The sequence below is a fragment of the Phaseolus vulgaris genome, chromosome 5 (assembly GCF_000499845.2).
Source record: "Phaseolus vulgaris cultivar G19833 chromosome 5, P. vulgaris v2.0, whole genome shotgun sequence".
Taxonomy (NCBI): domain Eukaryota; kingdom Viridiplantae; phylum Streptophyta; class Magnoliopsida; order Fabales; family Fabaceae; genus Phaseolus; species Phaseolus vulgaris.
The window spans coordinates 38,114,000-38,137,922 of record NC_023755.2 but is presented as its reverse complement, the minus strand read 5'-3'; the positions used below and the strand labels follow the sequence as shown (position 1 = coordinate 38,137,922).

The following is a 23,923-nucleotide window of genomic DNA, read 5'->3' as shown; positions in this document are numbered from 1 at the left end:
TTTATACTCTTATTTTTCACCTAATTTTTAATTAGATTAAATACATGCATTTACTTTAATATACAAATAAAAAAGGTAAAATAGAAAACCGCATAATTTTTTTATTAAAGTCAAGAAATTATATTGCATGATTTTTCTCAAACTATATAGTTTTTTTTTTTTATATTATAACACACAAACTACATATTATTATCTTAGTCTCATATTTAATATATACTTATACGACATAAAAACTAATGTCTTTTGTTACTTATTACATTTTATTATTTGTTTTTAGCAAATTCTTCCTCTATATCTTCTTCATGTAACTTTATATCTTTTTTCTAACAATATTCTTCTGATTATGGTAGAGAGTGTGATGTCTTCTTTTTCGAGATATTTTCTAATGTTAATAATCTCTTCTCAATAACTAACATGAATAATGATTGTAATGTATATTGAATTTTAACTTTTACTTAATTTATAATGTAAATTTTCAACTCCCAAATGCACGCTCTCCTTGTTCCCTAGTTTAAATTCATATTAAACAATCCAAAAGAAAAAAAATAAGCAAAGTACAAAAATGAAGTACAAACCTAAAAAAAATAAAAATTTCACACACGTTAAGTATAACGAATATTCTCACAACGCTCTCATGTTTAAATGATAAAATTGTTCTCTCTCTTTATCAACAATAAAAATGCTATCTTAAACGTTGTGCACATAGAATAATGAAAGTATTGCAGTTGGAAAGGAGCTAAAATTATTTTAAAAAATAAGTTTATACTTCATCTAAGATTATTTAAAATTTTTAAAAATGTTAAAATCGACTTTAAAAAATATAAGATAATATTTAGAAAAAATTAGGAAGATTAAAACCGACTTTATGAGTTATGAGTGCAAGATGAAGGTATGATGGTGGGAGAATTTGCCTTTTTTTAAAATAATATATGTTTAGTATGGGTTGAATGGTTGGCCCACACAAATTCCACACATAAGTATTAACTTTTCATAAGGGTACATGAGTAATATCGCCCTTGTGATCCTCTCAATAATACACACTACCATATATGGACACAGACAAAAACGTGATTAAGATTAAATATTATTTATTTAAAGTGGTAATAAAGAGAAAAATTATTTTTCAACTTTATGGAAAAATATAATATTAAAAAAGGGATAATTTATTTTAATTTTAAAAAAAAAGTCATAATTGACTACACTTTTCCTTTGAGAGGCCAATTTGAATTTTAATTTGATTTGATGAAGGGCTTATAGAAAACGTGGAGAAGGGCCAAAGAGAAAGGTGGTAACTATAAATACAAGTATTGGGAATAGCATAACAGAAGAGAAGGAGAAAAAGAGAGAGAGAGAAATGGTAGGAGGCGAGTGTTATTCAAACGCTCCTATCCTCAACGCTTCAAGCGGTTTCGGCCATGTTATCAACATCGGTGGTGTTAACTCCTACGTCACCGGTTCTCCTCTCGCCATCTTCGCCATTCTTCTTGTTTCTGATGTTTATGGTATTCAACTAACTTTCTCTCTTCAATTCATTTCACTCTTTCTGTGTCTGAATAATTCAGTTCCATCTATATCTGCTTTCTTTCTTTCTGGTTTTGCCGTCACTAACGATCTCTTTCGTATGCTTAATTTACTGTTTACGAAGAAGCATTTCACTGTGTTTGTGATGATTTTGGATTTTCCGAATAGGTGATTTCAGTAGATTACTGGAATTGAGCGAAGTTATGGATAGGATGGAGAGAAAGTAAAGGATTTTTGGGTATATTGCATAAATGACTATTTTGTCCCCTTTTTTTATTTGAGGTTTTTTATGTTCTTTATAAATTATTATTGTCGATAAATAAATAATATTTTTGTATTAATAATTATTTGTAAGAAACAATTTATTTTTATTTTCTTAATTATTTTTTCGAAAAAAATATTTCCATAACAATTGACTTTACATAAAAAAATAAAAAAAAACTCACAAAGACATTCATTAATTCAATCAAATTAATCATTCGTATAAAACAAATTCATTAATTCAGTCAAATTAGTCATTCACATCAATAAATATTCTACTTAAATTCACTATTTTTTTCCATTAAATTAAACTAACTCACTTTATATACATTCATTTTCCTTTTTAAATCACTCTAAATCAATCTTTACATTCATTTTCCTATTAAATCACTCTAAATCAATCTTTGACACTAGAATTAAATAAATTTAGTTGCATATTAATATATTCAAAAATAATTTATAAAATATGTTTTTAAAATAATTTATTTAAAAAGAAAACTTTTTGAAAATTAATTTTAAAATAAAAAATTATTATAACATTTTAATATATAAAAAGGTGATATTTTAAAATAATAAGATATTAAAATAAATTAGCTTACTTGATATTACAATTTAAATTAGTTAATTTTATGTATAAATATAATTATTCATCAAAACTGTAAACTATATATAAATATAATATAATATTTATATATATGATTGATTAATTTGCTATGTGTAATTAATTACATAAAAAAATCGTGTATTTCTTTTCATTTTCAAATAAAAATAATATTATTTTTTATGTTTAATATTTATGTTTATTCTTTTGTTTTTGCCTTAACTTCTCTTTTCTTGCGCCTTTCCCTCTCTTGAAACAAAACTTGACATGCTCAATTTATTATGCAGGATTTAAAGCTCCACTTTTAAGGTATGGTTTACTTTCTACATCTAATTTACTAAATTTTGTTGTATCTGTTTATTCTCTCTCACTCTGTACCCTGTTAAGTACATTTATATTTCGAGTAGTACAGAGTTCAGAGTGATTTCGTAACGCATGCTATATTTCATTTTTCTTTTTCACTTCCAAATGACGAATCATGCAAGCATTTAATGTAATGTGTTCTTTGATGATCAATATTATCTGTTATGTATTGTGAAGGAAAATTGCAGACAAGGTTGCAGCTACTGGGTATTATGTCCTGGTTCCTGACTTCTTGCATGATGACCCTTATGATCCTAAGAATTTGACAAGGCCAACCGCTGTTTGGTTAAAAGATCATGAACCGGTTAATTCTTAATTATACTTGCTTGTTCTGATTTTGACAGAGGATTCACATGTATGCAAATTGTTACTTCATTTTGTGAGATGCTTACATTGCATATTATTATATTTGTAGGGAAAAGATTTTGAAGAAGCAAAACCTATTATTGAAGCCTTAAAAAGAAAAGGTGTTTCTGCTGTTGGAGTTGCTGGTTTTTGTTGGGGCGGTGAGTGACTTTCACTGAATTGGTGTTCTTTATTTCCTCTTCTGTGTGTAATTTTTCAATTTCTGGTCACCTTTGGAATAATTCACAATGTACTGTGTTTTTTTCTCTTGCTCTCAGCTAAGATCGTTACCAACCTTGGAAAAGCTAAACTTGTCCAAGCTTCTGTGCTGTTACATCCATCATATATAACTGTGGATGACATCCGTGGTATGAATTCTCAATATCTTAGATTTTTCTTAATTTGCATAATCTCTGTATACCGTTCCCAACATCAAGTAGTACCTTCTTAAAGAAAAGTTTTACTTCAACTAAACATGTTTTGATGCAAGACCAGGAAACTCCTTCTCCCAACTCTCGCACCCCACTTTGTGAATGATTAAAACGTTAATTCAGAATCATTAATGTTATTTTTATTTGTAAGATGGTAAAAACTTGTAATGTCTGAGATAAGTGTTTGCATTTTTTTTTTTTGTGAATCTCCTTTCTTGCTGTTTATATTTTGTAATGGTTGAGTAAAGATACAAATCTTAAAGCAGTGATTGAGATTTTGTATTTTTGAACAATTAATTATTGATCTTTTCAGGTGTTAATGTTCCAATTGCTATTCTTGGAGCTCAGCATGACTCACTCTCTCCTCCAACACTTTTAAAACAATTTAAGCAAGTCCTGAAAGCTAAACCTGAGGTATCATGAATGTTATCTTCTTTTGTTGCAATTCATTGTTGTCTTTTTCTAGTTAGACAAACTTGGCTAGCTTTTACATTGAACAAGTAAAATTTGAGTCAGGCCAAATGAATTTGGCAATTAAGTTAACGATTCTTAGCTTTCCAAAGTATCTTTTTATGGTCATTGACGGGCACATTTTGTCTAATCTCTCGTGTAGTTTATAACTTGTGCACCAACTTTTGTTTTGTGCAGATTGATAGTTATGTAAAAGTATTTCCTAACGTCTCACATGGTTGGGCTTTGAGATACGATCCTAAAAATCCAAAGGCTGCAAAGGCTGCAGGGAAGGCTCACAAAATCATGATAAAATGGTTTCATAAACATCTTAAGAAAGTGAGAAATCTTGTTTTCTGATTTTTTATTGTATCACTGTGTCATGCTTGGAGGATGGACAATGTTACTAATTCCATGTTTGGTGAAAAAAAATAATAAATTATCAGAATATATGTTAAGAGTGTGACAGATTATGAACTACCAAAAATTTTCCTTTTTCCACCTAAAATTTGACAAAAACCAATTTACCTAACAAGGTGTATATTTGTTAAACAATAACTAAATGAATATTCTCAAACTCAATTTTTGTTTATCAGCAAAATCAATATAGGTTAACAACGACCTTTTGTTGATCAGATAGAATGCTATCCCCATTCAAATGTTAATAAAGATTAAACTTTGGCAGGTTATTTTTCTTATGCCAGTTTTATTCTTTATGGGTTTTTTTATCATTCTTTTGTTCATTTTGTTACCATTTTTTAATTATATTCTAGTTACTCCTTGTTAATATGGACAAAATTTTCATCTTCGGAACATAAAGTTGATTATTTTAGTGGATAAATAAAGGGGTAAAGACATATATGCATACTCATACTCATAATAAGGTGAAAGGAATATTTCAAAATGATAGCATGAGCTCATGAGAAGACATTTTTTCGAGGGACATTACTCAAAAACAACAATTTCTTAAATGTTGCATTACTAGATAGAACTGAATTTAAGTCCCATAAAATTATTATTATTATCACGATTATTATTAGTATTATTATTATTATTATAATAATAAAGCAAAATGTATTCTATATTTAGAATCCAAAAACATTTTTTTATTTATTTTATAAATGAATTAATTAAAAGTGATTTAAAATATCCACGATTTAAAAAATGATTAAAATAACAATGTCTTAATAACGGTTACATATATTAAATGTAAATTTAATTAAATATGATTTAAAATACTCAGATCATATTTTTATTATTTTAAGTCATAGTTTTTTAAATATAGTTTATTTTAAAAAAAATTATTACTAAAATTATTATTTAAATATTCAGATGTAGCACGTTTTCTCCTATTTTTGTTTGTAATAATAATTCTTTGACATCCACCTTTGTAGTATTAAATTTTTCAACTATTAAATTATGCTACTTTTTATATTATATTTTTTTTATTATAAGAAATATTATTAGTTATTATAATATATATAGTATATTCTTTGGTGATTCAAAATTTCATATTATTGTTTATTTAATTTAGTTTAACATTGAATCGTATTGTAATAAGATTGAGCTAATAATGGTTGGACCATGACTAATAAATAGGCAGTTGAGGAGTCCCTATCTATTCTAAAAAAAACTATAAATTTGTCATCCATTAAACAACACGTCTTCTCTAAAAAAATTCATAAAATGTGTGTAGAAAACCGTCATATTATATACATTGTTCATAGATATTAGCCATACATATTAACAATTATTCTAAATCACATTGTTTACGTATATTATATACTTTTTATTTATAAGTATTATTTTAAAAAAATCCATCATAAATTCTTCATAATTAAAAAGATTTAAACTATTGAACTTTTTTATTATCGTTAACGATATTTTTAAAGGCATTATTAGCTGCTTCTGTACGATTTGTATATTGAATCACAATTTGATATCATTCATTTTTAAGTCAAACACGAAAATCATTCAAGAGAAAAAAAATTCACCTAATACCATTTGTTACAAACCTTAATTATCCTTTATTTAGAAGATTTTTTTTAAGCGAAAAACAAATGAATAAATAAGAGGTATTTCAGGGATATCTTAACTTTTATACAAGTATGAGAATTTAATCTTCTAACCTCTAAACAAAAACTTATTTCCTATGAACTTTAACTGACCTCATACAAAACAAATGTTTAAGACACCAATCTAAGTATGAAAAACTTACACCGCGCGCTTTAGACGTAATCCAAGACCAAGTCTTCATTTTAGCCATAGTGAAAATTTCAATGTGATATATGCTGCCTCCTCTGAAAATCCTCTTATTTATATGTGATCACAATTTTTCGACAACTGCTATCCACACGTCATCTCAAATCTGATTTACACTTTCCTTGATACCACTCATCTTAAAGTTTTTACAATCTCAACCACTTGTAACACTTAGACCACACGAGTCAAACTACTCTACATTCATCCTATTTTAGCTCCTGTTTGAAATATTAAACTCCAACAATGCATCTTATATTGTTAAAGTTAAAACACATTTTACTAAAATTTAAAAGAATGCTAGAAGATAAAAAAAAGGAATTATTATTGTTTGCACAGATATATTGGAAAAAAAATCTAAGAAACGTAGTATTTTTTGAACAGTGACTCAATAGTTCTTTCATTTTTTTTTATAAAAATGGAAATATCTCTAAAGTATTTTTTAAAATATTTTAATTATTTATCGATAAAAAAAAATAATGCTAAATTATATGGTCGCGTGATGTACCAGTCAACATTGGGTTTATTATATTCCAATGGTGCAAAGCATGGAACTGAAATGCCGGCAAGAACCCTGCAGTTACAATATATTAATGGACCACAAATTAAGGAAATTAATAGTACTATCAGATTTTTTTAAAGATTTTTGTTGTTAAGATTATTTTCAAAGTTCAAAATAATATAATTATTATTTTTCATTCTTACTAATTTTAATTCACTATGATGTGAAAATCAATGAAGATAAGATCTTGTAAATACTTTATTAAAATAAAATAAAAATATCTATTTTTTTCTTAATACATCCAACCTTCTTTAAGAAAATAACTGAGAAAAAGTATACTGAGAACTAAGTTATCGAAATATATATTTTTTTTTCGTTATCGAATTTTTGAAAAAAAAATAGTTTTATTTAAATATTAGTTTCAGAGTTTAATTTTACATCAATTTTTTTTTCATTTAAACCATTAATTTTCATTAAAATTTTAAATCTTTACAAATGTACATTTATTGTGATAAGTAAACAACGAAGAAAAAAGAACATTTTTATAAATATTTTACTAAAATAAAACAATTATTGTTATTTTCTCAGAACACGAGTAATGATTCTTAATGAGGTCCTTAATATAGAAAAATCAAATCTTAAAGAAAAGCATCATTGAAAATACTAGATCCAACTTCTTTTATTCAAGGAATTTTTTTTATACGAGTAACGAATCTTTTAAGGTAGAAATAAACAAACTAAAGAAACTTCTAAATATGTCTTAAAACAAATAACATTTCTTATAAATAATGTCACAGTCACAACAAAATATTAAGGAATCACATCAAATATTTAAGAAACTTTTATAATTGATGAACAGAAAACACTTCAAATAATACTTGATTATGTCTATGGTTGACAGATACTATTAATAATAGTATTATTTAATGGCGGCTTAAATGGTATATTGCATGTGGCAAACACATTTTTTGTTTTTTGTGTGGTCAACACCAGTTATCTATAGAAGAGTGATGAAGCAAGTGCCACTTCCTTTCAAATGTACATGTTTGTAATGACCCTTCAAACCCTGCATCAGTTATGCATATAAAGGTCAATGGAGTAGGAATCTAAGAACAGCATCAAGAGAAAGAAAGAGAAAAATGGGAATTGACTGCTTATCAAACCCTCCCATTCTCAATGCTTCAACTGGTGTTGGCTATGTTACCAACATCGCTGGTGTTAATTCCTATGTCACTGGTTCTCCTCTTGCCATCCTTGCCATTGTTCTTATTTCTGATGTTTATGGTATTCCTTCTTCTTTCTCTTACAACCTTTTTATTCTTTGCTTAAAAAATATTATTGAAGTTCCAATATCGTTGAACTTTTTGTTCAACAAATTGAAAAAGAGATGTTAGAAACAGAAACCATTTACATAATTGAGTCTTGTTTCTTGTCCTAGAATACTGAAACCTGTCACATAGTTATTCCAGTGATTCATTCCTTGAATGGTTTACAAATATAGAAATGAGAGGAATGATGCTTTAATCTTTGTAGTTTAGTCTATATCTGGGGTTTCTTTCTGTTGTTTTTGGAGTCACTTAACAGTTTCACTGACACTGTTAATTCCTTGTTTGGTGTAGCTATTTTGTTTGCCTCTATCAACAGTTATATCATCTTTAGCCAATATCTTCAATTAACTTCACATGCTAAATTTGTCGTGCAGGATTTAAACCACCACTTTTAAGGTATGTTACTTTCAATGCCTAAGTTACTGAGTTTTGCATCTCTTTGCTTATTCTCTGTTAGGCTATATGCAAGTCTTCCCTTATTAACCAATATTGTTTGGGTAAATTAATGTACATTATAGCTTGAGTAAATTAGATTACAAACAATACTTTGAATTGTTTTTGAAGTGGTCACACTATTTGAATTGTTTCAACTGTTATTGATGAATTTTAAAATATATTTTCTACGATCCTTTTTTAATTAACTTATACTCGAGTTCAGTTTAAAGTTTTATTCAGGAGAAATCTGAATATTGTTAAGTTGCACAGGAAAATTGCAGACAAGGTTGCAAATCATGGGTATTTTGTGGTGGTTCCTGACTTCTTCCATGGGGAACCCTACAATAAAGAGAATGCGAGCAGGCCTTTTGATCCTTGGTTGAAAGATCATGACCCAGTTAGTTCTTACTTAGAGATAATTGCTTGTTTATCATTATCATTGTTTTTTTTTTTGTTTCTGTTCTTCAGAACTCAATGTTAGGTCCTCATTAATATTTGAATATTTAGATGTTTGGCTTCTGTAACCTAAAGGGTTTCTGATTTGTAAATCAAATATTATGTCAGATGAATAAAAAATTACACTTTATTTTGTAAATTGTAACACATTTTGTCTGATTCTCACATTACCTATTGAATGTGCAGGCAAAAGGTATAGAAACTGCAAAACCTATTATTGAAGCCTTAAAACGAAAAGGTGCATCTGCTGTGGGAGTTGCTGGTTTCTGTTGGGGTGGTAAGTGCCTTCCACTAAATTGGTGTTCTTTATTTCCTCTTGTATGTGAATTTTGCAACACCTTAAGTATGAACTACAGAATGTAATGTGTTTTTCTCTTTCTCTCAGCAAGGACTGTTACTAAGCTTGGGAAAGCCAAACTTGTTCAAGCTTCTGTGCTATTACATCCATCATATATTACTGTGGATGACATCCGTGGTATGAATTCTCAATAAGATTTTAGATTGTTTCTTAATCTACAGGTTTCCCAACTTGAGAAAGTATTTTCTAAAGGAAAACAAAAACTTCAACAATGATTGAAAAGTTTCAAGATTATTAATGATTTTGAAAGATGAGCAAAACCTGTAACAATGACAACATTGTATTTTCTGGTAAATCTCTTTTGGTGCTGCCTTTCATTGACTATTTTTCAATGGTTGAAGGAAGATACAGACTTAAGAAGCAGTTATTGAATGTTAGTAGTGAAACAGTTAATTTGATATTTTTTCAGGTGTTGAAGTTCCCATTGCTATACTTGGAGCTGAGCATGACTCACTCTCTCCTCCAAAACTTTTAAAGCAATTTAAACAAGTCTTAGATGCTAAACCTGAGGTATAGGATTAAACTTATTTTCCCTTTTGTAGTTATGTACTGTCATTGTATATTAGCTTGATGATTTGCTAATTAAATACTGTGATAAGGTTTCTGTTTATGGCATCACTTTGGTAATTGCCATAATACACAGTAAATTTGTGTGCATCACTACTTATAATTCCTACCAAATATGTCACATGTGCCTTAGCTGTCTTTGGATTGGAAAGTGAATGTGTGAGGATTTACGGGACTAGATGTGTGAGGATGTGAGAAGAAAATGTGAATAAAGTAAGGTTGTTTGGATTGGGGTATGTTAGAGTGGATGTCTAAAGAAAGTTTATAGAAGTTTATCAGTGATGGAATGGTTGTGAGAAAATTTTGATTTCTTTTTAAAAGTGTAAAATGTAAGGTTGCAAATTTATCCTTGTCTTTCAAAATATTTGAATAATGAAATATGAAAATTTTTTATGTAAATTTGAGTTAATTAAAATTTTCTAAACTATTTTCAATACAGATGAATAATTTTATTTTATTTTTAAACATGAGTTTCTTATCATTCTTTGAAAATGAAATTTTTTATAAATAATTTTTTTAATTAATAAATATTAAGTTTGTAAATAAGTTTCAATGCTCATGTGAATATACTTCCTCATACTTAATCACTATTTCCTCTTTTGTAAAAAGTACATCCATAAAAACAAACAAGCCCTTAATATAAAAGCTCCTCATAATAAGTGGATACAAGTTGAAATTGATGCATTAATATTAATTCCAAAGGACAAATGGTGGGGACAAATCAGTATTGACAATTAATTAACAATTTTGGGTTAGGAAGATGTTAATTTAGTACTGAGTGTTGAAAACATCAGTATTTGAAAACGTAACTATTCAACTCTGATATATTGAAAACATAATATATTGAAAATATTAACTATTCAATTTTGATATTTGATGATTTTCTTGTAGTGTTAATATTGTGTGTTGAAAACATCAGTATTAAAAACATATAACATAACTCTGATATCAGTTTATAGATGTGATATACCGAAAACATTGAGGAAAAAAAAAAATTTATTGTAATTATCAACCAATCAAAATTAGTTTATTTTTGTATAGATATTTTTTATAAAAAAAATAATAAATAAATAAGAAATATTTGAGTAACATATTAGTTTATTTTCTTATGGAGATATTTTGTGAAATATCTGTGCACTTATGAGTTGTGTATCAATTTGTGCAGATTGATAGCTATGTGAAAATATTTGCTAACGTTTCACATGGTTGGACTGTGAGATACGATCCTAATGATCCAAAAGCTGTGAAGGCTGCAGGGAAGGCTCATAAAATCATGATAAATTGGTTTGATAAACATCTTAAGAAATGACAAATCTTGTCATCTGATGTTTGATTTGTATTATTGTGTCGGTTGGAAGAGCTACTTATGTTCTATTCATGAAACAAATAAATTGTATGAGGACAACTGTTTAGGGTGTGACAGAAGTCAATTTTTAAAAAAGAAATGTTTTATGATGATTCAGCTGAGATATTTTGGCTTGATTGTGATTTTGTAAGTATATATTTATTCATATTTAATAGTTTTAATGGTAAATTATTGAGTTATAACAATAAATAAATAAATAAATTTATTGTTTTAATTAATATTTATATAATTAGGTTTATTTAGGTGTTAATTATTATTATTACTAATTTTGTATTTTTAGATTAAATCATGGTAATTACTTTCTGTACCCGATCAATTATGATTGGCACCTGACAAATTTTTAGAAATTTCATTGTGCCCTTCTCTTCTTCACTTTGAAAAATAGTGTATGGTGAGCTGCAGAAGGAACTTGATTTTCTTTGAATGATGCTTTGAGATGCAGAAGAGGAGGTTTTACTGGGGTTGTGCTCAGATATCATCATCTGAAAGCCTGGTTTTCGCATTCCAAATGCAGGCGTCCGGAAGTAGATATTTTACTCCAGATATGAAAATGCGCACAACTATATTCCGCACACAAATATCCAGAATCCATTCACACCCTTCCGAATGAAACCATCGCAGTCCACGACTACTACCTTCCGCCTACAAACATCCGGAAGTGATTTAAACACTTCTGGATCAACATATCCGCAACACACAACTTGATTCCGCACAATAATATCCAGAAGTCACAAAATGATTTCTGCCTAAAAATGTCCGCAACGCAACGCACACGCACACTTTGTCTTCTCCGATGCCTTCTCTGGTGCCTTCGTTCACTGTCGCAGATGATGCTCAAACCTTCGCATAACAGTGGACGACCTTCAAGCTCCTGGGTTCATCTTTGTTCAAGCCTCCGCTGTCGGAGAAATGCAAACGAAGGTGCGAGAATGCGAACCACGGTGTTGGGTGCGAGAATGCGAATCACGGTGTTGGGTGTGTGATTGGGAGCGAGAATGGCAGAGAGGAAGGGTGTGTGATTGGGTGCACAAAACAATTAACCTAATTTCATTTTCATTAAGGGTACTTTCACAAACGCAATTGGGTGTAGGTCAGGTTTGATTGGGTGCAGGGAGAATCACCCTTAAATTATCTAAATGAAGCATATACTTTTGTGAATGGGCTAAATATGCAAAAATTCAAGTTGCTTTTTGAAGCAAAACAAAAAACAAATTTCGAGAGGAAGAAATTGGTTTCTATTTCATGTTTTTCCTTGTAGTGACTAAAATAGTCTCTTCTAGATAAGTTTAGAATAGATTATCATTATCGACATATATTTTATCTTCATGCAGCAATTAAGTAATTGCTTCTTCTTTCTTTTCTTTTTAATATTTGAAAAATATTTTACTTATAAACCTAATTTTATTTTATTTTATTGACATTACAAGGGATGGTGTGAATATAAAAGAATATTTTACATTATTTGTCAAATTTGAATGGAACAATGGTTACACTATGTGATTTTGGAATCAACTTTGTAGATTAGAACAATGACTTCCAACGATATCAAAACCTCTTTGCAAAATGATTTAGAAATTTTCTAAAATAATATTAGATTTTATATGGCTTCTTGTCCCTCAATAGTATTATGAAACACATTAAACAAATTAATTACAAATTAAATATCTTTCTAAACTTCAATCTTTTGATTATTTATGTTATATTTGTCTCTTTTAAAGTGAAAATTATTTTTTCAGCCATATTATATTAAAATTACCAATTACAAAAATCATCAGTTTACATCATCAGTTTACAATTATTATATATTAAAAATATTAAATTAGAATTATAATGTATTTAAAATATTAATTTATAATTATTGTATTAAAAATATCAGTTCATAATTATGATATATTAAAAATATAAGTTATCAATTATGGTATATTAAAAATTTCTGTATATACGTTTTTAATAGTATAATATATTTTAATATATAAAGTTAGAAAAAAAAACTAAAATCGTATTTGTGAAAGACGATTTCATTAGTAATTGTGGTTTCTCTTTTCTTGTTTTCTTATACATATTAATTAATATATTAATTTATATTATACTATAATATAAATTAATATATTACATTTTTTATATTATAATATAAATTAATATATAAAATTAAAACATATATGTATAATAACTTAAATTTGTATATATATATATAATATGTTTATAATATTTTAATATATAATACTTCCAATATATGTTTTTTTATATTTAAAATAAAAATAAGAGAAAATAAAATAAGTTTAATTTATATATAAGACTCTATCTATAGTATCCACTATATTTTGAAGACTTACGAAAGTTGAATTTATCTCAATTTGAAATTAAGATTATTGGTCTACGTGAGATCGAATTTTATTTTGGATCCCTACATGCGCGATTGCTTAAGTGAGACCGAATTTTATTCTGGATTCCTACATGCGCGATAAGGAATCAGAAAGATTAATAACTAATCAGATAGATAATGAAATGGATGAACCACTTCCAAACAAGTCAAATAAATATTCTTAATGAAATAAATGTTACAATAGAACAAATTTTCAATCTCGAAAATAGTATAATGTAGACTTTTATACAATTTTTATGTTTTCTGTTTTCTATGACCATTGAAGTTTGTGGTTAACATTCTTTATTCTAAATTTTTTATTAAAAATTTTGATTTATTTTTAGTATTTCAAATTTAGGATTTTATCAAATTAATTTTTTATTACGGATTAAATTTACTTTAATCAATATTTTAAAATAATTAATTTATATTATTTTTAATTTTAATTTTCAACACTAAAAAAACCATATTAAAAGCATTACATATTAAAATATTATAAACATAACACATATATACAAATTCAAGTTATTATATATAAATTTTATATTAATTTATATTATAATATAAAAAAGTAATATATTAATTTATATTATATTATAATGTAATATAACATAACATAATATATTAATTTATATTATAATATAACATAACGTAATATATTAATTAATATTACATCAGGCAAACACATTTTTTGTTTTTTGTATGGTCAACACCAGTTACAGAATAGTGATGAAACAAGTGGCATGAGTCAAACCCTGCATCAGTCATGCATATAAAGGTCAAATGGAGTAGGACTCTTAGCACAACATCAAGAAGAGAAAGAGAGAAAAATGGGAATTGACTGCTTATTAAACCCTCCCATTTTCAATGCTTCAGCTGCTACTGTTGGCTATGTCACCAATATAGCTGGTGTTAATTCCTATGTCTCTGGTTCTCCTCTCGCCCTGCTTGCCATTGTTCTTGTTTCTGATATTTATGGTATTCCTTCTTCTTTCTTTTACAGCATTTTTATTCTTTGCTTATAAAATCTTATTCAAGTTCCAATAGTTGAACTTTTTGTTCACTTAGTCTTCAATTAATTCAGTTTAGTCTATATCTGTGCTTTCTTTTCTGTTGTTTTTGGAGTTTCACTGACATTGTTTTCACCTTTAGCCAATATCTTCAATTAACTTCAATATTTGACTTGCAGGATTTGAACCACCACTTTTAAGGTATGTTACTTTCAATGCCTAAGTTACTGACTTTACCTTATTCTCTGTTAGGCTATATGTAATGTCTTCCCTTACTAGAAAATTATTTTTGAAGTGGTCAAACTATTTGAATTGTTTCAACTGTTATTGATGAATTTTAAAATATATTTTCTGTGATCCTTTCTTAACTTATACTGAGTGCAGTTTAAAGTTTTATTGAAGAGCAATCTGAATATTTGTTATGTTGCACAGGAAAGTTGCAGACAAGGTTGCAAATCATGGGTATTTTGCGGTGGTTCCTGACTTCTTCCATGGGGAACCCTACAATGATTTGAACAAGAGCAGGCCTTTCGATTCTTGGTTTAAAGATCATCAGCCAGTTAGTTCTTACTTAGTGACAATTGCTTGTTTATCATCATCATTGATTTAGCAAGATTTTTTTTTTCTGTTCTTCAAAACTCATTTTTGTTTGTAAATGGTAGTACATTTTGTCTGATTCTCACATTACCTATTGAATGTGCAGGCAAAAGGTATTGAAACTGCAAAACCTATTATTGAAGCCTTGAAACAAAAAGGTGCATCTGCTGTGGGATTTGCTGGTTTCTGTTGGGGTGGTAAGTGGCTTCCACTAAATTGGTGTTCTTTATTTCCTCTTGTATGTGAATTTTGCAACACCTTAAGTATAAACTGCAGAATAATGTAATGTGTTTTTCTCTTTTTCTCAGCAAAGACTGTTACTATGCTTGGGAAAGACAAACTTGTTGAAGCTTCTGTGCTATTGCATCCATCATTTATCGATGTGGATGACATCCGAGGTATGAATTCTCATTAAGATTTTAGATTGTTTCTATTTCCAAGGAAAAGAAAAACTTCAACAATGTTTAAAAAGTTTGAAGATTATTAATGATTTTGAAAGATGAGCAAAACCTGTAACAATGTCAACATTGTATTTATGATGCTGTCTTTCATTGACCATTTTTCAATGGTTGAATAGAGATAGAAATTTAAGAAGCAGTTATTGGATGTTATGTTAGTAGTGAAACACTTAATTTGATATTTTTTTCAGGTGTTGAAGTTCCCATTGCTATACTTGGAGCTGAGAAAGACTCAATCGCTCCTCCAAAGCTTTTAAATGAGTTTAAAGAAGTTTTAAAGGCTAAACCTGAGGTAGGATGAAACTTATTTTCCCTTTTGTAGTAATGTACTGTCATTTTATATTAGCCTGATGATTTGCTAATATATACTGTGATTAGGTTTGTTTTTATGGCATCATTTTGTGGTAATTGCCATAACATAAGAACATATACAGAGTAAATTTGTAAAATTTTATGGTTCACTACTTGTCTGCAATTCCTACCAAAGATGTCACATGTGATATATATTAGTTGGAGCTGTAGAAAAACAGGTATAAAAGCTCCTCATAATAAAGGACAAGTGATGGGGACAAATCAGTATTGACAAATAATTAACTTTTTTTAGTTAGGAAAATGTTAATTTAATTGAAAATGATATATATAGTGACAATCTAATATACATCCAATATGTAATCATTTAAAAAAAATATTTTATTTTATGTAAAAATTAAAAATTTAAATAGAATGAGATGCTATCACTACAAGAAAATCATGAAATAGAAATCAATTTTTAGAAACCAAAATTAATTAGTTGCTATAGTGACTAAATTAGAGATTAAAAAAAATTTGGTTTTTAGTTTCTATTATTATTAAATGATTTCTAAATTGGTGTCCAATTAACAACTAAGAGTTTTGCTACCAATTATTTAGATTCTAAATTTGGTAACAAAAACTTTGGTTGTTAATTAAACACCAATTTAAAAACATTTATCAATAATATAAATTAATTTAAAAACAAAATTTTGTTAGTATCTAGAATGATCTCTAATTTAGTCACTATAACAACTAATTATTTTTTGTCTCTAAAAATTGGTTTCTATTTCATGATTTTCTTGTAGTGTAATAAATATATTACTTTTTTAATTTAATACTTTATATTGAAAACATCAACTATCAGTTATGAGTTTACCATTATGATATATTGAAAATATCAATTTACAATTGAGATATTTGGTCAAAACTATTCTATTTGAGAAAAAAATATCTCTCTTAAATTATCTGATGCAGAATTTTCAACATATCAAAACACTTATTTTATTTGTGAAATTAGTTTATTTTCTTATGGACATTAATGGACATATTCTATGAAATATCTCTGCAGATTGATAGTTATGTTGAAATATTTGCTAACGTTTCACACGGGTGGACTGTGAGGTACGATCCTAATGATCCAAAAGCTGTGGAGGCTGCAGACAAGGCTCATGAACTCGTCATAAATTGGTTTGATAAACATCTTAAGAACTGACAAATCTTGTCATGTAATGTTTCATTCTATCATTGTTCCCTGTTGGAGGAGCAATTTGTTCGATGTTGTATTTATGAAACAAATAAATTGTATCACGACCATTGTTAAGGGTGTCACAGATTCACCATACAAATATTTCACAGAACCCAATTTTACAAATGCCCTGTTTAAAGCTTATTTCCAAATTCACTAAGGGTGGTTACGGTTCATATTCATTTTTAATATAATTAAAAAATTAAATTTAAAATTCAAATCTATTTACTAAATATTAAAATATTTTAAGATTAAAACATCTATCTAAGCTATTTAATTTCAAGTAATTAAAAAAATAAATGTTTTATGACTATCACTTAAACTGTCGTAAGAGAATCATTATGTCTTTTTCTTGATAAAAAAAATAAGAGAACTATTATGTCTCTTCCATGCATGCTAAGTGTTCAAATAATATATCCATGTTTTATATATTATTTTAGCATTGTTACAGTGGTGAAGTAATATGTTTCAGAAAATCATAAACTCTTGACTAAGCATTCATTGATGCTATTGAGGGACAAGACTTTCGTTTTCAGTTATCTGATCACTGCTACGCTCCTTTCACTCCTTATGGTTAAGCTTCTTTAATTTTATTTTTTTTTTGTGTTGTTACATAAAAGTTTAAAGTTTAAGGTTTAGAATTAAGAGAAAAAAAAAAAAGACGAAAAGTGGTTCTTGAATGAGCATGTAGAGTGATTCACGTAGCAAAAATATAATCATTGAGTTTAATTTGGAATTGAAAACATTGGCGGAGAGAGAGATTTAAAATTTTATTCATTAGAAGATACAATATTTCTAATGAGAAGTGTTCTCCCCAACAGGTTCCTTATAGCATCAAAAAAACACCTCTATACATTACCTTAAACATCATTCAAGATTTCTGTATCTTCTAATAAGAAGTTTGACCAATACTCCATATCAAAATCAATGTTTGATAGATTCATGTGTGATTCGTTGTGCTGAGTTTCCTTGTGAAGAGTAGAAATTTCATTTGGTATTGAATTTTCCAAACTTTCACCCTCATTTGGTATTGAATTTTCCAAACTTTGAGGTATAGGAGAGACATTGTAGTGTTTGTTAGTATTTGAATTGATAGGAGAATTGTGAAAGTTGGCTTTAGAAGTAATTTCTTTTCCAAGAACAACCATAACTTTGTTATTTTGACCGTGAAAAACAACCTTCTCATTACATTGTAACAGCAGGCTGAAAAAATTGATTGGGGTATGTTTCTAAATTGATGAGTTTGTGAGAATTTGTGATTGAGTCCTTGACAACGGGAGCGTGTTTAAATCTGAGAGTAAAGATAAAGTAAGAGTGTAAAAATTAAATTCATAACATGACAATAACATTGTATACTTAACATAGACAGAAACAATTATACCCTAAACCCTAAACAATCATCCCTCAAAATTGATTTTTCTTCCTTTGTGGTCTTTCGCGAGGTCTTTTTACAATTGTAGGCTCATTTATTGTTTCACAATTTTTTTCTCTTATTAGACGGTTGTGATCGCACAATGAATGGGTTTGTGTTCTGTACATAGGCGGTGGTAGTCGTACACACCTAACAAAAGAAAACCAAAATTACTCGCAAATAAGAGTTAAAAACAAAAAACACATTCTTTATATTGTTTTTAATTTAAGAATGGTTTGTTTTGATCACAATTGTTTCATCCCATTTTCAAGAGAGAGTTATAATTTCAAGACTTTTGGAATGATCATCATTAAATATATTCAATGGATCAATGACCAATATTCATTGGTCCTCGTCTCCCACTAAATTAAGGAGGGAGATGCCCAACATCTAGATATTGTTCTAGATAAAGTTGTATAACTTAATCAATTATATTTCAATATTATTTTTTAATATAATAATATTTACAATTTTATTACAATGAAATAAATAATTAAAATAGAAGTGCTAAAATATTAAATCAAATAAATTTAATTAATTTAAAATTTGATATTTTATATATTAGTTTATTTTATGATATTTTTATTTTGAAATATAATTTTGTATTTATTAAAATTTTAGAACAATATTTTATTCTAATTTTAATTCATATTTTTAATATTAGTTTTATATTAAAACAATTCATTTATTTAAAAGTACTGACCATGGTTATGAGTACATTTCGTTAAAACATTTTTTTTCCAACGTTTTCGACGTTTAAAGTTCATTTCAAAATTTGACAAAAATAGTTATTTATTTACGAATTATATAAAAAAATTCCCAACATTCAGAAACAGTTTGCTTTGAAGCAAGAAACATAGCTTAAAAGTGTTTTAGATAAAGTTACAAAAAGGAGCCATAAAACTTTAAAATTTTGAAAATAAAAAATCATTATTCGCAATAAACTTTATCCGCAAATGAAAAATAGATTTGAAGGAAAAGTATAATATAATCTTATATTATACTGTTTTTAATATACATGGCGTGGATAAGTGGTTGCATGAATCTTGTTATTGTTTTTCAATTTTATTTCCATCTTTGTCGAAATTAATATGTGCCTTTATTGCTTCTTGGTTACATGAATGAGCATGGAGAGTGATTCACGTACAAAAAATATAAGCATTGAGTTTAATTTGGAATTGAAAACATTGGTGGAGAAAGAGAGTTTTGAAATTTTATTCATTAGAAGGTAAAATACAACGTATGAGAAGTGTTACACATTACAGGTACTTGGTATCAGATTTTATTACAGCATAAAAAAAATCACTTGTATGCATTACCTTATAAATGAGTTGAAGGTGGTGCATCATCAGAAAAAGCATCGTCTAATAAGAAGTTTGACCAATCTTCCATATCTAAATCAAATTACTGTGCAATAGATTCATGTACGACTCGTCATTCTGAGTTTCTTTGGGGAGGGTGGAAATCTCATTTGGTATTGAATTTTCCAAACTTTGAGGTATAGGAGAGACATTGTAGTATTTGTTAGTATTTGAATTGATAGGAGAATTGGGAGAGTTGTCTTTAGAAGTAATTTCTTTTTCGTGATCAACCATAACTTTGTTGTTTTGACAGTGAGAAACAACCTTCTCATTACATGTTGTAACAGCAGATTGATTCGGGTGTGTTTTTAAAATTGATGAGTTGGTGAGAATTTGTGATTGAGTCCTTGACAACGGGAGCGTGTTTAAACCTGAGAGTAAGGATAAAGTAAGAGTGTAAAAATTAAATACATAATGTGACAATAACATTTTATCCTTAACATAGATAGAAACAATTATACCATAAACCCTAAACCTTAAACCCCTACAAAATCATACCTCGAAATTGATTTTTCTTCCCCGGTGGTCTTCCACGAGATCTTTTTACAATTGTAGGCTCATTTATTGTTTCACAATTTTTTCTCTTGTTAGACTGTTGCGATAGTACATTGCGTGGATTTGTGTTTTGTACATAGACGGTGGTAGCAGTACACTCACCTAACAAAAGAAAATCAAAATTACTCGCAAATAAGAGTTAAACACAAAAAGAACCAATCTTGATTTTTGAATTGACGATTAAACAGTAAAATAAGTTTTTACCATAAGGGTTTTGATGAAAAGTTGCAGAGGATACATCCGTAACAGGGACATCTATCGGAATTGGCCTCTGAAAGGCATTGTAGGTATTGACGGCATTGTGCATGTCCTCCATCAATTTCTGAACTCTATATTTTTCTTGAATGATCGAACACCTTTCTTTGTCCAAGATTGTCTTTTGTCTTCTCAAAGATATATAATCAGCGAGTATTTTGTCCAAATTAAATGAAGTATTGGATAGCTATAAAACAAAGATGAAATAATTAAAGAAATGTTCGTAAAGAGAATGAGAAGAAGAGTTGTGAGTTGTTAATGGATGAAAAGTGAAACCTGACTGAGTGGCGAACCGGCAAAGAGGGAGGATGCCTCCATGCGAAAAATGGCTCGTGTTTGAGATAAGTTGTTAGCACAGAGATAGTGATCTACTATGAATGCAGCTTGAGATGGAGAAATATTAATCTTTTCCGTGAAATCTCCTACTTTCGATGTTTCTTGCATTATCTTTTTCTTCTTCTTCTTTTGAAAGTGAGCAATTTCAAATTTTGAAGAGTGGATGGGAGGGAATTCTTATTCTCTTATTTATAGGTATTGACCACCCTTTTCATTTCATATTTCATATTTTATATTTTTTAAATATTTTATATATTTTCCGTTTTTAGATTTCCTTTTCTCTTTTAAAGATTCGTATTCCTTGTGAAAGTACATAATCGTTCCATCCAAAACCACTGTAAACAAATTTCTCAAATATATTTTTGTGGGTCCCACCAGAATTCTCCAATTTCACAAATTAACTCATTACGACCTGGTCCACCTGAATTTTAAATTTGTTATTTAAGAAATTAATTGAAAGAAATTGTATAAACAATTAAACAAAATTTCTCTCTCTCGTTAATTCTTATAACAGTGTAGATTTGTTCCAGTCAAAGCATCTTTTCAAATAAAAAATATTGCACCATGCTAATTCTTATACACTGTTCATTTATATTAAATGCCCGCAAGAACCCTGCAGTTACAATAAATTAATGGAACACAAATTAAGGAAATTAATAGTACTATCAGATTTTTCAAAGATTTTTGTTGTTAAGATTATCTTCAAAGGTCAAAATAATATTTATTCTTATTTTTCATTCTTTACTTCATTTCTAATATTCACTATGATGTGAAAATCAATGGAGATAAGATCTTGTAAATACTTTATTAAAATAAAAAATATCTATTGTTTTCCTTCACACATCCAAAATCTTTAAAAAAATAACTGAGAAAAAGTATATTGTGAACTAAATTATCTGAAATAGATATTTTTTTAATTATCGAATTCTTGAAAGATTTTAAGTTTTATTTAAATATTTGTTTCAAAGTTTAATTTGGCATTAATTATTTTTTTTTCATTTAAACCGTTAATTTTCATTTAATTTTTAAATTCTCACAAATATAAATTTATTATGATATGTAAACAACGTAGAAAATATTTTACTGATTGAAAATATTATATCCAACTTCTTTTATTTAAGGAAAGTTCTTTTATACGAGTAACTAATCTTTTAAGGTAGAAATAAACAAACTAAATAAACTTCTAAATCAATTTGTTTTAAAAGACATGGTTAAATGAAAAATATAAGTTATTAATATTTCTTGAAACACTATCATTATAATAACATTACCATCATTATTACCATCATTATAGTAACATTTCTTTAGTTTTTACTTCATTTTTCATCTTGGTTTTTTTTAGGATTATATAATCTCGAATAAATTTGTAATTAAGTGAGTGTTAAGGAAGTATACACAAAAAGAAAATAACGAAAACACAATCACCACTAGTAAAAACATCACAAAATTTATCTCAATCACTAACGTTCATTATCAACCACTAATGTTCATCTCCAACCACAACCACTTAAAAATGAAGAAAAAGACACTACACTCTCCACACCATACTTTTCACCATACTCAAGTATGTTGAAATTAAAAAGAAGTATCCGAGATTAACCCGATAACATGTCATAATTTAGGTTCAATAGATGTTCATCACGATCCTATAAATGTTCACAACAATTCAAGTAAAATGTACACATAATATGGATATTAAATAATAATTATTACTCTCACATATCTCATATCAAGTTTTAATTTAACCATCGGAATATTTTTTTTCAAATTTTCCATCCTCACGAATAAATCTTGCAACATTAGTGACTATATGTAATAATATGTTTAAACCTTACTAAATATTTATTGTAAAATTGTTTGGAATAAATTTAAATATATTTGACAATGTAGAATATTTTATCCAACCATGGACGTGTCTAATTATTTTATTAACTCTACCACTTTATATAGATGTTTTCAAATTGGTCTTAACAATTTTTTGGGCCTAAACTGTCCCATGGCCTGACATAATTTCATGAAGGCCCACATTTGACCAAAACAGTATCAGAGTCGAAAATCAGCCCAGCAAGATTTATTAGAGGGAAAAAAAGAGAATGAAAAATAATAAACGGAAAGCCTTCTCTTTTCTATCAGAGCCAGGTTTCGATCCTGAGACCTGTGGGTTATGGGCCCACCACGCTTCCGCTGCGCCACTCTGATTCGTTGAATATCTACTGCAAAACATTTATAATAATCTATTTGTTTTATTAAATTTCAACTTTTTTTGTACTACTATCAATTTAGTTATAAGAATAAAATGAAAAAAAATAAACTACCACATCTTTTTTTTTTAATTTCATATATAAAATTTAAACTTATATTCCTTCAAATTAAAATATTATTCATTCTTTATCATTTTAAACACTGATTAATTATTTTTAAATTTTTCAAGTAACATATTTTTGCAAATACCTAATGTATACTAATAAAAACTCTCTATTTTTCATTAAATTATCATGTATAAGAAGTCAGAATAATAAGTAAATTTCAGTAATTGTGATTACTCTAAGCAGGGGTTTTGCAAATCAGTTTATTTAATTTTTTTTTACAAAAATAGAATATTATTTATCCATTTTTGTAACAAAAATTACTCAAAATCGTAATTTAAAAAAAGAAAACACTATCTTGATGAAAAAACACAGTTGATGTTGCCATGTCTGTGATTCTTGTGAATTACTAGGTAAAGATGGTTATTGACCTTTTCCTTTTCCCTAATAATCATTTATAAATCGCCCTTTCAAACCTCTCTATTTAGCATA

The 23,923-nt window shown here is 27.7% G+C and overlaps 4 protein-coding genes across 4 annotated transcripts; 3 read left to right on the top strand and 1 right to left on the bottom strand.

The window, feature by feature from the left end:
- The first annotated feature begins 1,289 nt into the window (after positions 1 to 1,289).
- Positions 1,290 to 4,440, top strand: LOC137835773 (endo-1,3;1,4-beta-D-glucanase-like). The gene is made up of 7 exons (XM_068644428.1): positions 1,290 to 1,502; positions 2,671 to 2,692; positions 2,924 to 3,050; positions 3,162 to 3,252; positions 3,370 to 3,459; positions 3,836 to 3,936; positions 4,171 to 4,440. Exons 1-7 carry the CDS (start codon positions 1,355 to 1,357, stop codon positions 4,330 to 4,332), a joined length of 741 nt encoding a protein of 246 aa, XP_068500529.1. The 5' UTR covers positions 1,290 to 1,354; the 3' UTR covers positions 4,333 to 4,440.
- A 3,322-nt stretch (positions 4,441 to 7,762) lies between these two features.
- Positions 7,763 to 11,359, top strand: LOC137835775 (endo-1,3;1,4-beta-D-glucanase-like). Its single transcript, XM_068644430.1, has 7 exons — positions 7,763 to 8,017; positions 8,436 to 8,457; positions 8,767 to 8,893; positions 9,139 to 9,229; positions 9,338 to 9,427; positions 9,720 to 9,820; positions 11,043 to 11,359. Exons 1-7 carry the CDS (start codon positions 7,873 to 7,875, stop codon positions 11,184 to 11,186), a joined length of 720 nt encoding a protein of 239 aa, XP_068500531.1. The 5' UTR covers positions 7,763 to 7,872; the 3' UTR covers positions 11,187 to 11,359.
- A 3,067-nt stretch (positions 11,360 to 14,426) lies between these two features.
- LOC137835774 (endo-1,3;1,4-beta-D-glucanase-like) lies at positions 14,427 to 17,333 on the top strand. The gene is made up of 7 exons (XM_068644429.1): positions 14,427 to 14,583; positions 14,795 to 14,816; positions 15,048 to 15,174; positions 15,319 to 15,409; positions 15,521 to 15,610; positions 15,862 to 15,962; positions 17,031 to 17,333. Exons 1-7 carry the CDS (start codon positions 14,436 to 14,438, stop codon positions 17,172 to 17,174), a joined length of 723 nt encoding a protein of 240 aa, XP_068500530.1. The 5' UTR covers positions 14,427 to 14,435; the 3' UTR covers positions 17,175 to 17,333.
- Positions 17,334 to 20,012: 2,679 nt separating this feature from the next.
- Positions 20,013 to 21,233, bottom strand: LOC137834418 (uncharacterized). Its single transcript, XM_068642474.1, has 4 exons — positions 21,066 to 21,233; positions 20,739 to 20,976; positions 20,478 to 20,636; positions 20,013 to 20,350 (listed from the first exon to the last, which is right to left on the bottom strand). Exons 1-4 carry the CDS (start codon positions 21,231 to 21,233, stop codon positions 20,013 to 20,015), a joined length of 903 nt encoding a protein of 300 aa, XP_068498575.1.
- Positions 21,234 to 23,923: the final 2,690 nt, after the last annotated feature.